The following is a 14,953-nucleotide window of genomic DNA, read 5'->3' as shown; positions in this document are numbered from 1 at the left end:
TGTGTATGTTTGAGTGGGTGTCACTGTTGTGGTGTTAATGTGTGTGTGCGTGTGTGTTTAAGTAAGTGTCACTGTGTTGTGGTGTTAATGTGTGTGTGTGTACATGTGTGTGTCTGTTGTGATGTTAATGTGTGTGTGCGTGTGTGTTTGAGTCTCAATGTATTGTGGTGTTAACGTGTGTGTGTGTGTGTGTTTGAGTGAGTGAGTGTAATTGTATTGTGGTGTTAATGTGTGTGTGTGTGTTTGAGTGAGTGAGTGTAATTGTATTGTGGTGTTAATGTGTGTGTGTTTGAGTGAGTGAGTGTAACTTTATTGTTGTGTGAATGTGTGTGTGTGTGTTTGTGTATGCGAGTGAGTGAGTGCAACTGTGTTGTGGTGTTAACGTATGTGTGTATGTGTGAATAACAGATGTGAAGGAGAGTGTGTTTGATAGCAGACTCTGTGAGTGTGTAAAGTGTGTGTGTGTGTGTTTGTGTGTGTGTGTGTGTCAGGAGATGCTGTCAGTCAGTTTGACAGGGTCTCAGCAGTCCTGTTAGCACTTCTAAATGATTTCAACTGCAACTCCATAAACATTAATCAGTGAAACAGCCTCACGCTGCCATTAAACACAGCCTGCTGTAAAGCATCCTCTCACCCGGGCCCCATGGGTAAAGGGCTGTTTTAAAAGGTCATTATTGTTCAGTGGGTGTACTAGAATAGGTGTTAGCATGCTTTAAAGTTCAACAAACATGTTATTACCACTCATACTGTACATTACTGCACTCCTCTATCCGTTCCTGCCTGATCTGAATCATTCATGTGGACAGTTTTCACATTTGCAGGTTTCTCAGCAGCAGAAGTCGTCATAGTCGGTAAACTCAGAGTGCGGTGAACGGGAGAGTATCACAAATGCATTTGCTCAAATAATAAAAGAAAACTGCATGATCATGTTTTCACGACTTTCAGAAAAAGAAAGAAATTTTGTAAGACTGATGACGGCATCCAGAAGAGAGAATATTAAATATCAATACAAATATCAAATCTACTGTCCTGTCTATAGATGCTGTATTACTAACACCATGCATAAGCACTTCATTTATTTATTTTGGTATTTGATGCAAAGACGGTATAATACAAAGTATAGCTTTATAAATGCACATACAATGAAAAAAGATATTAAAAACTTAAGGAGTTAAGATGCTGATGCATCATCACCATCTTGTGAAAAGGGCCCATTGAGTTTCTCTTGGTCCAAAGCCCCGCCTCCCAAAGAAGCCAGAGTGCTCTCATTGGCCAGTGAGCCATCGCTAGGCCCACATGGAATCTTTGCGCGCAGAATTCTGCAGATTTGTAGCCGTTTGTTTACTCAGATTGTTTACCTGAGTAAATGTGTGTAAATCTATATTTATTCAGTTTTTTAATGAATTTCAGGAGTATTATTGACTAATATGAACATGTTCATCTGATTTATGTACAATGCAGTTTGTGCAGTCATATTTTCTGAGATATTTTATGAGACTTGATTTGTTTACCAAATAAAGTAAATCTAATTGGATTTGCATTTTAAACATTTAAAGTTTAAAAGATGTTATTTCATATATTAAGATTTTAGTATGATACTCCAAAAATAATTCCAGATGCAGATTTTTATCAAAATTCTCCACAGACATAGCAAAAAATGTCAGCAGAATCCAGAGCCAGAAGCCAGCGCATTGTAATTAGCCAAACAACTCAAGCATACATCTATAATGTGACTCTATAACTATTACTAATCTGACTACTTCCATTAATTTCATGATATTTTAATGTTCAAGATGGGCTTTATTTCTAGTGTATCTGAAACTTTTGGGATCATATTTCTACAAGCTCCACCCCCAAAATCACAGAGTCCTCTGATTGGCCAGCTGGCCCAGTGCACTGTGATGTTTTGCCCTTTACCATAGCTGCCAATTTAATTGGTATTAAATGATTTTTTTGTGTGTATAAGTATTAGTTTTATGATTTAATTCTTAAAAATCTGATTTAAAAAAATTTAATAATCCTTAAATGCCGAACTTAAACAAAACCATAGTTTGCTCTGATTGAGGCTTCTCCAAGCCCCGCCTTCCCAAGAGCCCATAGAGAGCTCTGATTGGCCAGCTGCTACCTAAGGTATAAGTCAAAAATGCATTATTATTCATTTCATGCAATTTTAATGTTCAAAATTGGTTATTTTTCGCCTTTCGTTCATTATTGCTGCAGCTTATATTCAGATTTATTCAAGCCCCGCCCCTAAATCTATTTTTTCTGTATTACGTGTAGTAAAATAGGTCATCATGGGGTTAATGTTTAAAAAAAAAATCTAAATGTAAAACATCATTGGTTCCTAAGAACCCAGAGAGAGCTCTGATTGGCCAGCTGAGCAACTGCCACCTAAGGTATAAGTCAAAAATGCATTATCAATCATTTCATGCAATTTTAATGTTTAAAATGAGCTATTATTCACCTTTTGTTCATTATTGCTGCAGCTTAATTTCAGATTTCTTCAAGCCCCGCCTCTAAATGTATTTAATTTTTTTCTGTATTGCGTGTCTTAAAATAGGTCATCAGGATTTAATGTTTAAAAAAATCTAAATGTAGAACATCATTGGTTTCCAAGAACCCAGAGAGTGCTCTGATTGGCCAGCAGAGCAACTGCCACCTTCATGCATGAGATCATGTTTCATGCAGTTTTAGTGTTGAAAATAATACATTTTTCACATTGTGTTCATTACTGCAGCAGCTCGATTTCAGATTTCTACAAGCCACACCTACAAAATCACAGAGTGTTCTGATTGGCCAGCTGACCCAGTGCACTGTGATTGGCCAAACATCTCAAATATGTGTTGAGTATGTACAGCGATATCCCTTATCATAATCCTTTCAGCCTGCAAGCCTTCTAACCCTTTTATAACCAGTTAATAATGCACACTCAGCACTGAGATACAGTCTGATCAAATTCACAAGCACAACTTGAGCAAAACATTTGTAATATTATAATCATAATATCATTTAGTTGGAATATTATAAACACAGCGTCTCCTTAACATAAAGGCAGCACTTCCCTGAGAAACCTGATCCTCATTCTATGCACTTGCCAATAGACGACGTTATGCAAATCTTTCAGATGATGACAGGCGTTTGCGCAAGTAATATCTGGAGTTGGACGGATGTGTTTTGACAGATGTTATTTCTGTCAGAGAGAGAAAAAAAAACACTTTTGCAGATTTTATAATGTGCACAAATGCATAATTACTTTCTGAAGGAGAAGAGCGATATTACAAAGCCTGACCTCATTAGTGGACGACATTACACACACACACACACACACACTCAGGTCAGCGTGAACAAGCGTGTGTTTCTCTCAAACACTTTGACAGCCTGATATGGAGACAATGCAAAACGTACCTCAGTGAGAAGGCCACACACACACACACACACACACACACTAAACAGCAGCCTGTGTGTATTATTGGGTGTTGATGTGTACAAAGCACAAGTAATCATATCCATTCTTTACCAGCTTAACACCACTATCAGCCAAACAATGAAGACTCTTAAAATAGATATATGGCACACGTGACATTGTGATTTAATGTTCCTTTATGTAATACTGTTATTTTATTATTAATAGCGTTGTATATCTGTTTGCATGTACTTCTGTTGTACTGTGGTTTATGCCATTTGGTCTATCAGAGATGATTTTGTTAAATTTATTCTTTAATTATGTGTAGTGTCACCGTATAATCTATTTTTAGACGTTGTTTGTCTGTATTACATGCCGAACACTTGACAATTGAAGCCTCTTATTTCTCCAGTTGGACTGAACCTGTAAGTGTGAACACTAACAGACCTCTGTATATATATGCAGAATATATACATTATGCATGACGTCAGGGGGAGGAGCTTTCTCATTCTACTGAGCATTTGATTGGACATTCTGTTCACAACATGAGTCATCAATATTTCGGGTGAGTTTTCCAGTAGGAGAGAGTGTTTGTTTTTTTAATAGCGTACATGTAAAGTTTAAGTCATGTATTGGGGTGCATATTATTAACATGACACATATTATAACTTTACTTGAAATATTTTATTTATTTAATTAACAGATTAGCTTAAAGTCACAAATCTTAGGTGTTAATTTAATGTGCATTTTAATGCTGCTGGTCAGATTAAGTGCGAGAGAATTGTCATGTCATTTCTTTGTAAATTAATATATTTTATATTGTACAAAAAAATAGCAATAGATTATGTAGAAACAACCTATTTTCTATATATATTTTTATTTAGAAATGTAAATGTTAATTATGAATGAGTTTAATTACACACTGGATCATTTTACTAGTTTATGTATGTTAATTATGCACTAAAAAATGCTGATTTGTTGTAACCCAACCTTGGGTTAGTTTTTTTTAATGGAATTTAAATGGCACTTTTAATGGGTTACATCAACTGATTATTTATTAAAATAAATATAAAACGCTGTTACATTAAAATACTTTGATTAAAGCAAGTAACAACACTACTGAGCAGGTTTTACACTGAATTTGTAATGCTCCTGTGCGCGTCACCGGTGTCTCCTTGCACGCTCCCGGCGCAGAACGCGCAAACAGCTTGAAAAACAACTCCAGAAACTCGCTCTCAGTGTTTAAAATGGTCTGCAAATGATACCTTTTCAGCAGGTAAAGCGAATTTTACTCTTCTACTTTTGAAGGATCTGATTACAAGCACTTGTTACGGAGGCTCACTCAATAAAAACCAAAACCAGCCGCAATTCCGCTAATAATCAATATGCTACTCGTGTCCGACCGATAATCAATCCTTTAGGAACACAAGTAGAATCGATAGCTGAATTATGAGCAGTCAGGGGTGCATCTGTTTACTCTCGATGTGAAATATTTGCTAAACACGAAGGTTAAAAAAGCAGGTTTTGCGCACCTGCCGCGTTACGCTCTTTGATTATCGATGAGATCCGCGCGCACGTCTTGAACCACGAACAGAGGAAATAAATCAGCAGCTTCCCAGACTTCTGTGGAAAACTTCCAGCTCGAGTTATTGATTACACTCTGTTGATTAATAACTGTTAATCCTTTTCCAATCATTGGAGGCAGGTGCTTTTATGTGATTCGTTTCTTAATCAGTTTAGCTTAGGCTACTGTGAACATGAACGACCAAAATATTAACCTGAACTTCATGCAAATGTATTAGAGAAATCTTCTATCCAGCACATAAAGTGGCTTCACCTTGAGGATTTCAGCATTTCTCCTGAGTTGAGCGCGTTTCGGTGAGTTTGATTGATTCGCTCAATGTTTAATGTCTGTGGTTGTTCGCCTTGAACACGAGGCAAAGGTCCGTCTGTCGGGTGAATCAACTCATACTGGAAAAGTCTGCATGTATATGTGTCACACTTCATGTAATATTCGTCTTTTGACATAATTTAGAGCAGATATTTGATGACCAACTTGACCAGATTGACGGGAATTGGTTACATAATTAGCGCGTCGCGCTCAAGTTCAGTGCGCAAAACCTTTTACGCACAACACGGACGGAGATTCATTCATGCAGATCTGTTTCTTTTAAACCTCAGTTGTGTGATCTAATGCATTTCAAGGAGATCAAACCAAAAATATCCAGAAGAATTCCAGTTTGTTTGCGCGTGAAGAATTTGCGCTTAAGATTGCGCGTAAAGCCGTGGTTTCAGTTCTGCTCGCGCGCTCAGATCTGGTGCTTTTCTGCCAAATGGTCTCTGATGAGTGAAGTCTTAAAGTTGAGAGATTTATGAAGGAGACCACGCTGATATCAGAGATGCATTTGGAGTTTTCATGCACTGTCAAGTTCATCATCTCAATTCACAACGATCCTCATTTCATGCGGCATTTGGGTTCATGTGAAGACCAGTCATTTTATATGTGTGTGAGGATCTTGTGTGTGTTGCATGTGCGCTGTTTGGCGCGCGATCGTTTGTTGGCGGTTGTTGGTGTATAATGCATTCGCTTTTCTGCGATGGCACGAATCTGGTGTAGTATTAGCTAGATAACCCGCAGCCGACGGAGAGTTTGTCCTACCTGCTCTCAGTGTGTCCTGGCGCCCGCGGGGTCGCTGCTCTCCGGGTCCGTTTGCTCGCGCAGCTGGACGTCTGAGGACATGATGCTGGACGGTCAGTCGGAGCTCTTCTCGTGTTGCTGAGCGCAAAATGAGTAGTGGAAATGAGGAGTACGGGTGCAGGAGGGAGGGGAGGAGACGCAGGAGGTCCCTTTACAGCATCATTCCCACATCATCAACACACTTGAGTTTACAGGCATCAATGCTTCACCTATATCACTCACTCTGTGCGTTATGGTGCATCAAGCTCGGGGTTTTATAGTGGGTAGACTGGTTCATCTCGGGGGCTTAAAGTAGATTTGGTTGCGTGTGATGTTCAGGTAAATGTACGCGTCGCGTTATTGAGCGGCTCTGCGCGCGCGTCTGCTGCTGCCGGAGGCGCCGATGGCTCGATTCTTTCTCCGGACGCGGCGGCGACGCGCAAGGATTAAACGGGATTTGAGCTCTTTGCTCGAACGTGCCGTGAGCGCGCATGCAGCGCGTCCTCAGATCCGTGTCACACTAAATCCCAAAAAACCTTTTAGCGGAAAATGTAGCGTGTGTAACACTTGTGGGCAGAGTACTGTGGCGCTAAAACTGTTCCCAAACAAGCTAGAATGGCTTTGCTATGGTGCGTATCCAAAAAGACGGCGTGTGATTTAAACAGTGTAGTGTAATGGTGCTCTGATAAACATATTGCTATTACGTGATTACCATAATCATACTCCAATTATATTGCATGTAGCTTCAATTTATGGACGATTCACGTGTACTCAACAGATTTATTGTATGTGGTAGTACCATGGTGCTGTGCCCAAAATACACACTGTTGATTTGCATATTCAAATATACCATGATATTTTCAATAGCTACAGTACAAGAAGGTGATTATTAATTAGCAACGATCAGATTAAGGAAACAGTGGGTGACACGCCGGTTCAGTGATTAGCCTTACAGCAAGAAGGTCGCTGTTTCGAATCCCGGCTGGGTCAGTTTGCATGTTCTTCCTGTGTAGGGACAGTTTCCTCCGGGTGCCCCCACAGTACAAAGACATGGGATATAGGTGAATTGAATAAACTAAATTGGCCGTAGTGTATGAGTGTGTCTGAATAAGTGTGTATGGGTGTTTCCCAGTACTGGGTTGCAGTTGGAAGGGCATCTGCTGTGTAAAACATATGCTGGATTAGTTGTCAGTTCATTCCGCTGTGTTGACCCCTGATGAATAAAGCAACTAAGCTGAAGGAAAATGAAATGATTAAGGAAACACACCAGTAGGGCGAAGCAGTGGCGCAGTAGGTAGTGCTGTCGGCTCACAGCAAGAAGGTTGCTGGGTCGCTGGTTCGAACCTCGGCTCAGTTGGCGTTTCTGTGTGGAGTTTGCATGTTCTCCCTGCGTTCACGTGGGTTTCCTCCGGGTGCTCCGGTTTCCCCCACAGTCCAAAGACATGCGGCACAGGTGAATTGGGTAGGCTAAATTGCCCGTAGTGTGTATGTGTGAATGTTTCCCAGAGATGAGTTGCAGCTGGAAGGGCATCCGCTGCGTAAAAACTTGCTGGATAAGTTGGCGGTTCATTCCGCTGTGGCAACCCCAGATTAATAAAGGGACTAAGCCGACTAGAAAATGAATGAATAAAACACACCAGTGCACAACTCCAGCCATGTTGTCCAACTCCTGAAATGCACACTTTCTTCTTTTGTTTAATGTTTATTAATTTTGCTGGGGTTTTTATGTCAGTCAATCTTCTTTTCTACGCTTTATCTCAATGCAAGCTCTACATTTTGAATAATTAGTTTTCTTAAAATTTACAGAATTTACTTCTAAACAATATATATATATATAATTTTTATTTATTTATTTATTTTTTTTAATTGGACTGCTGGACTGGTCAATGATTGGGGTGGTTGATATTTTATCAAATTATAATTACATAACATTACAATATTATGATAATATTATGTTTTATTTATTAATTTGCCTTCAGCTTAGTCCCTTTATTCATCTGGGGTCGCCACAGTGGAATAACATATGCTGGATAAGTTGGTGGTTCATTCCGCTGTGGCGACTCCTGATTAATAAAGGGACTAAGTGTAACCGTACTCTCTTTTGCTCTGCGTTGTGTAGTTAATGACGAGAGGACACCATTTTGAGTCTGCACAGAAAATGTTATTATGACAGATCGGCAGCTTTAGCTCATTACGTTAAATGCACACTCCTTAGTTCAAGGTGAAGGTGCAAAAGACCGCTCAAACAATAGTGCAACAGGTATGGCTGTTTGGACTATACCACCTTGACGTTAACCCAAAGGGGGAGAAGGGGTGACACCACAGACACTTTACAGACTCTTTTTACATTTATATCGTGAACACAACACAATTTTAGGTGAACAGTAAGTAAACAGGAGGAAAATAAAGTGAAATCAGTATGCTTGAAATAATCCTGTTACATAAGCCGAAAGGAAAATGAATGAATGTATTGTTTTCCTTTCACCACGCATATGTAGACATTGCATGAAACATAATGTCAAGATAATTTACTTGAAAGAGATCACGGAGAAGTCCTGGAATTTTAGTAGTAAAAAAAGTGCATGAACCCTGAATGTAGTTCAGAAAGAAATGAGATGATTATCAGGACTAGTGTCATTCACTGAAGCCCCACATCGAGCTGAAATCCCCCACTAACATCTAACCGGACATGAAATGGGTTTTCCCAATCAATTAACAGTGAAAGATCAAAGCTGCGCTCAGATAACACTGATATTTGATTGTTTATGCAGATTCCCCCCTAAATAAAGTACCACGGTATTACCATAAGAATGTACCATTTAAATATAATAAGGGATAATTTAGGAAACCACTCGGTTCTTTGAAGCACCATTTAAATAACACGGTCTGTTTCAAAGCATCGCAGTACAACCGCACTACCTTTTTTATTTGCAAGAGCTGTTTGTGTGTGTGTGTGTGTGTGTGTGTGTGAGGGTTTTCATGCATGAATGTGGCTGAGTATTAGAGGAGGTGAAGATTATACTGACATCTACTGGGGAAACTCTTCCTGCATCTGTTTATGAGTTACCAGAGCCTCTGTTCATAATAATAAGAATATCTGTGTGTGTGGTTTGAGCTTGGTCGTCAATCGCCCAGTGCTTCTATTCAATTGCGTCTCTCACTGTGTGTGTTAAACACATGTTCACACATGCCGTGCGCAACATGCCACCGGCCAAGCAATGCATTCACACGATGTTCCTCTCCTTAGCAGCACTGTGTTGTTTTTGTCTAATGAGAGAGGAAAATAAGCGCTGGAGAGTTTGATTAGTTGAAGACACTGCCATTAGTTTGATCTCTCTGTTTAATTAGTTTCTTCTGCTTTAGTTCACATGCCAATTTAGCCCACGCTGTCAAGCTAGCGCCGTCCTCTCGGAATATACATACTGTATGTCTACACTGCCTATTGGGAGGGGGGTTTAATTGACAGCTGCTATTAGAAGAGCTCCTGTTCCTGCAGTCGTGGCTCTCGTTTAGCAAAGGAGCAGCACACAATGCACGCATGCAATCAGCACAGCTCCTCTCGCAGCGATAGCTTTGTCTGCCGCCAGAGAAAAGAGCCATAAGAAGTGAAGGAATGGGAGACGGGGAGAGAGCGAGACAGCCTGGAGTGATTGTGTGATTGTCTCAGTTTAAATGAACTGTCCATCAGCTGCCTGTCACTCTCACTGGGGGCTAAGGGACCAGCCGGGGATCAGGACAAATAAAAATCAATGAGAGGAATTTGGGACCTGGTGCATATCGCAGTTTTTGGGCCCTTGTGTGACATGTAGTGTAAGATAACCTGGCATAACTGTACTGATACCGCTACTATTTTTTTTACAGCACATCAAGCATCGCTATTACTAGTAGGGCTGTGTGATATTGAAGAAGAAGGCGGTAGTGCGCTAAATAATTGAATATTTCAGATGATACGATTTTTTTTAAATGTATAAATGGCATTTTTCTAATACGAAAATCCAGAATCAAATAAAAAGTGCTTCAGGGGTAATTAATGTGGTGGTGCTGTTTGGATAAGTGATTCATAAAGATATACAATAAATCATCAGTACAAGGCACCCGAAAAGTAGGTGAAAAGGTAAAAAAAAACCTCATTAACCCTCTCAGGCTCAAATAATTTTTTAGAAATATCATATGGCGTAATCCTGACTTTTTTTTTTAGAGAGACCTTCACATGCAAGGCGTTCTGGGATGTTGCAGATTTGCAACATTGGCTCAGTGTGGTAATTAGACACTGACGACTGAATATGAAATGAACAATAACTTTTTATATACAACTTTTCAAACAATGTAACAAATTGCTTTTCACTGGCAGAACAGCACAAAAAAACAATATGAGGGTGCTTTCACACTTACACTTTTGTTTCGGAACGTGTCTTGTTTGCCCAGTTAGCGCGGTTCGTTTGGCATATGTGAACAAGGCAATCGCGCTCTGTTCCGTGCCAAAGTAATCGTTCCGAGATCATGAGGTGGTCTCGGCTCGATTGAAACGAACCCTGGAGCGGTTCGATTGCAGTGAGAAAGCGATCCGATCCGAGCGCGGTTATATCACAGTGTTTTATGGATGTGTAATAGGCTTACGGCTATATGAGGAGAGAATTATGAGTATGGCGGGAAGTTCCGCGAGTATCCGGATGCCCGCAAACGAGTGATGATCTCCCGGTAATCTCGCGTCTCCCTCCCGGTCCTCAAATAGGCATCGTCGCGCACCCTTCTCACCCCTCCCCACCGCATCTCTCCTCAGACACATAGCGCGCGCGCACCCTGTAAATCACAATCAAACCACCACCTCTCCTGACAGCTGAGCGGGACGCTGCAAAATAAACCCTGACACTCTGACCAATGTGAGGAGAGTTTACTCGCACGTGACTTGTTTTAGCTCTTTTGGTCCGATTAGAAACTTTGCAGTGTGAAAGTGAACCGCTCCAAGAGCAAAGAGCAACAATGTAACAATTGTAATCCCTGTTTCGGAACAACTGAATCGATTCACAGGTGTGAAAGCACCCTGGGATCCAAATCCAATATCTCAAATCCTCATTGAGTAGGTCATGTTTCCAAGTCACTTTGTCATGTGGTACTCCGAGAAACTTCATCTGGTGAGCAAGTGGGGAAACTGTTTGTTGCAAATTGACAACCAAGTCCTGCAGTGACACTTCTGAGTAAAAAAACTCATAAAATATGTATCTGGAGTAATAAGGTAGTTAATTTTTAACTGTTGCAAATCTGCAACTCCTGCCTTGAGTGGGTTTAACATAATTAAAGTAATAATAATAGCAGTCAGGGCTCAACAATAAGGACTGCCCGGTGGCCTGGGGCCAGCGTGAAAGACGCTCGGGACAATAGACAGGATTGTTACTGGCCCCTATCGGCCAGTAACGGTGAGCATGCTATTTTTTTCGTAACATGGTAACAACAAGTACAGCGAAAAGATAGCAACATCTAACTATGAGGCTAAAAGAAAACCTCAGTTTCTAAAGTCTTGGAAGCAGACAATTACATGGGTACAAAATTAAGAAACAAAACAAAAAAAGAGTTGTCGGTTTGGCAAGCCATTTTTACAAAAATAATTTAGAATTGCAATAAAATACCAGCACATTTTTCAAACTGCTCTTTCGTTTGCATAAAATCAAACTAATTTTGCTTGGCAGGGCAAGTAAAAACCTCAACCACTGGCCCAGTAGAAAAAAATCCTTAGCGTTGAACCCTGGTAGTAATAAAATTACTGTGTTAAGGTAACTATAATAATATAATAATAATAAGCCGAAAAGAAAATGAATGAATGAATGAAAACAAGATTTGTTTGAGTAAAGCTCGTTCAAACATAAAACTAGCACTGAGGGATGTTTATGGAGACTGTTTACAGCTCTCTCATCTGTGTGTGTGTGTTTTTTAGGGCCATTAAGTGTCTTTTCCCCTCACTAATGTGTCTTTCTCTCAGTGTGAAGCGACCTCAGGGAAACCTGTGGACAATCCTCAAGTCTCTGGGGTCTGTGACGTCTGCAAGTGCAGGTTAATTCTTGCCTTTTAGTGTCAGTAAACAGTGCTAGATTAGCGGACAGCCATCGATCTGGCCGGAGAGAGCATCAATACACACACATGCGCTGAGAGAGACACACACTCCGGCTAAATTGCTTTGAAATCCCCGTTCAGACATTATAACATTAGCACACCTCTAAATGTCTCCAAATGAATGAGGGTTTGCCAGGACCGGTAGAGCTGTGTTGTGTCTGAGTGGTTTAAAGATTTTGATGCAATATGGATTTCATTTTTGGTGTTTGACTGAACTTTGGTGTTTTATATTCATGGGAAGCACTTTGTCAGTGGTTAGCACTGTCACCTCTCACCTAGAAGATCGCTGGTTCGAGTCCCAGCTGGGTCAGTTGGTATTTCTGTGTGGAGTTTGCATGTTTTCCTCGTGTTGGCGTGGGTTTCCTCCGGGTGCTCCGGTTTCCCTCACAGTCCAAACACATGCGCTATAGGGAAATTGATTATCTAAATTGGCCGTAGTGTATGAGTGTGTGTGTTGAATGAGTGGGTGGTTTCTTGTACTGGGTTGCAGCTGGAAGGGCATCTGGTGTGTAAAACATATGCTGGAGTAGTTGTCGATTCATTCCACTGTGGTGACCTTTGATAAATAAGGGGCTAAGCCGAAGGAAATTGAATGAATGAATGTGTGTGTGTGTGTGTGTGTGTGTGTGTGTGTGTGTGTGTGTGTGTGTGTGTGTCTGTGTGTACATGGTTGAAGTCTAAATTATTTGCACTCCTGTGAAATTGTTTATTTTTAAATTATTTCTCGAGTGCTGTTAAACTGATTAATTTTTACTTATTTTTAAACATAATTGTTTTAATAACTAAAATATTTTGTTATTGCCATGATGACAGTATAAAATATTTAACTAGTTATTTTGCAAGAGTAGTATTCAGCTTATATATACTAGTATTCAGCTTAAAGTGAAGTTTAAAGGCTTAACTAGGTTAAATAGGTTATCTGTTCTATTGGCTATTGAGAATATATAATTTTATTAGTAATTAAAAAGAGTAATAAAATTGACCTTAACATTTAAACAATGTAATTAACAACAAAATGCTTTTATCCAAGCTAAATTAATCTAGGGTGTCCGGATTAATCTTAAATCTTAAAATCAAAATTTTAGGCCTTACAAAGTCTTAAATTCACTGTCATTGTGTTGTATGTCCATTTTAAACTGGTCTTAATTTTCCTTTGTTCATGTATTGCTACCCAATCTGGTCATTAACACCCATATAATCACCAACAATCCGTCTCAGTGAAACTTTAAACTTTTTATTTCTGAGCATTATATTTAACTCTATTTACCAATAGTATGGATACAAGTAGAGCTTGCTGGTTTTACCACAATATTTAAAATATTTTGCTAAGAAATATGTAAAATATTTAATGCAATAATATTATTATTGTATTATTACATGTATTAAATTATACATTTTTTGATTGGGCAAATAAAAAAAAATTCATCTGGGGCGTTTGAAAAAAATCTTTAGTGTTTAACCCTTTATGAGTCTCAAATTTTTTATTTTAATTGCTCTTAAAAATGTATTAGGTCATAAATTTAACATGGTGAAACCTGCAGAAACTTTGTAAAACAAATAAGACTTTATATAAGACCAGAAGAAAAATAAAATATGATAGGAAATACTGTAAAATATTTCCCTACTTAACCAACACTTGGGAAATATCTGAAAAATAATACACATTTAGCAGCAGGGTGAATAATCTCTCTTTATATATATATATATATATGGAAAAAAAATTGTACCTTTTATTTTTAACTTTTAGGCACAGCAAGACAATCACTGGTTCGAGTTCTGGCAGGATCAGTTGTCATTTCTGTGTGGAGTTTGCATGTTCTCCCCATGTTGGCATGGGTGAGAACATGCAAACTCTACAGTGAAACGGCAACTGACCCTGCCAGGACTCGCACCAGCAACCTTCTTGCTGTGAGGCGAAAGTGCTAACCACTGAGCCACCGTGCCACCTTTAAATGACAATAATCTTTTATTTAAACCCGCACCTTACTATCAGACCTTTACAGAACCGCACACATACATAATAATTCCAGAGACACCGTAGCTGTTCACATTGTTCCTGTGGCTATACAGTATATGGTGTGTATATACAGGATAAATGAAATCCAGAATGACATTATATCAGATGAAAAATGTATGCAGAAATGTTCGTGCATTTTTATCCAGGAGCTACTGAGACATTATTCAGATTGCTGCTGTAGTCTTGAGTGCGTGTTGCATCATTCTGTGCTGCTGAACTCGACTCCCACAATCCTTTAAGGCAAGAAATTGGGTCCCAAACAGAAGTGAAGAGGAACGTTTGAGTGGAAACAGCCGTCAGTGTTCAATATTCATAAAACTGGCACAGAAAGTTCTGCTACGTCTGAGAAATCTTGTTCAACTTCTTCTCAGAGGAAGCAGAGTTTATCATTGTCTGTCTGTCTGTCTTTTGTTTTTGTCTTACCTGCTTTCTGGAACTGTTCTTCACCAGACTCGAACCCTTTCATCACGGTCAACTCCTCTATGCGACTCATGTCCGCCGAAATACAAGGCGAGGCACTGGACAAACTGCTAACAGCGGAAAAGCCGTCACGATTACCAGCGATCGTTCTTTATAAGATCGCTGGATCTCATTCACAATAACCATGGACTACAAATCCGCCATTTCTGGACTACATTTTCATACATGCACTCCGTTCACACTTACACATGCTTCCTCATTTAGACGGATTACTCTCACACCACCTGAGGATTGTCAACGACTGATTACACACACTGTTTAAGCAACACAC

At 39.6% G+C, this 14,953-nt stretch overlaps 2 protein-coding genes across 14 annotated transcripts in view; one reads left to right on the top strand and one right to left on the bottom strand.

The window, feature by feature from the left end:
• Positions 1-6,192, bottom strand: part of chrm2a (cholinergic receptor, muscarinic 2a) — a 140,913-nt gene extending 134,721 nt beyond the window's left edge. For all 3 annotated transcript variants that reach the window (XR_015481808.2, XR_015942032.1, XM_087246140.2), the window contains exon 1: positions 6,063-6,192. The gene's annotated coding sequence lies outside the window, so the exon portion shown is untranslated. The remainder of the gene's footprint in view (positions 1-6,062) is intronic.
• LOC147844582 (uncharacterized) overlaps positions 1-14,953 on the top strand; it is a 128,214-nt gene that overhangs the window by 56,385 nt on the left and 56,876 nt on the right. For 3 of the 11 annotated variants that reach the window (XR_015482340.2, XR_015482344.2, XM_088649925.1), the window contains exon 1: positions 4,594-4,679. The exons of 3 other annotated variants lie outside the window; for them this stretch is intronic. Coding sequence is in view for 1 of the 8 variants with exons in the window: in XM_088649925.1 (XP_088506051.1) it covers positions 4,662-4,679 (18 nt within the window). In the remaining 7 variants the exon portion in view is untranslated. Of the gene's footprint in view, positions 1-2,293; positions 3,969-4,593; positions 4,680-4,901; positions 5,282-14,953 lie in introns of those variants that run through there. 5 more of the 11 variants (XR_015942141.1, XR_015942140.1, XR_015942139.1 and 2 more) reach the window with 5 other exon arrangements.

Source organism: Danio rerio, chromosome 4 (assembly GCF_052040795.2).
Source record: "Danio rerio strain M-AB ecotype USA chromosome 4, GRCz13ab, whole genome shotgun sequence".
NCBI classification, from domain to species: Eukaryota; Metazoa; Chordata; class Actinopteri; order Cypriniformes; family Danionidae; genus Danio; species Danio rerio.
This window is presented reverse-complemented; position numbering and strand designations above follow the sequence as displayed.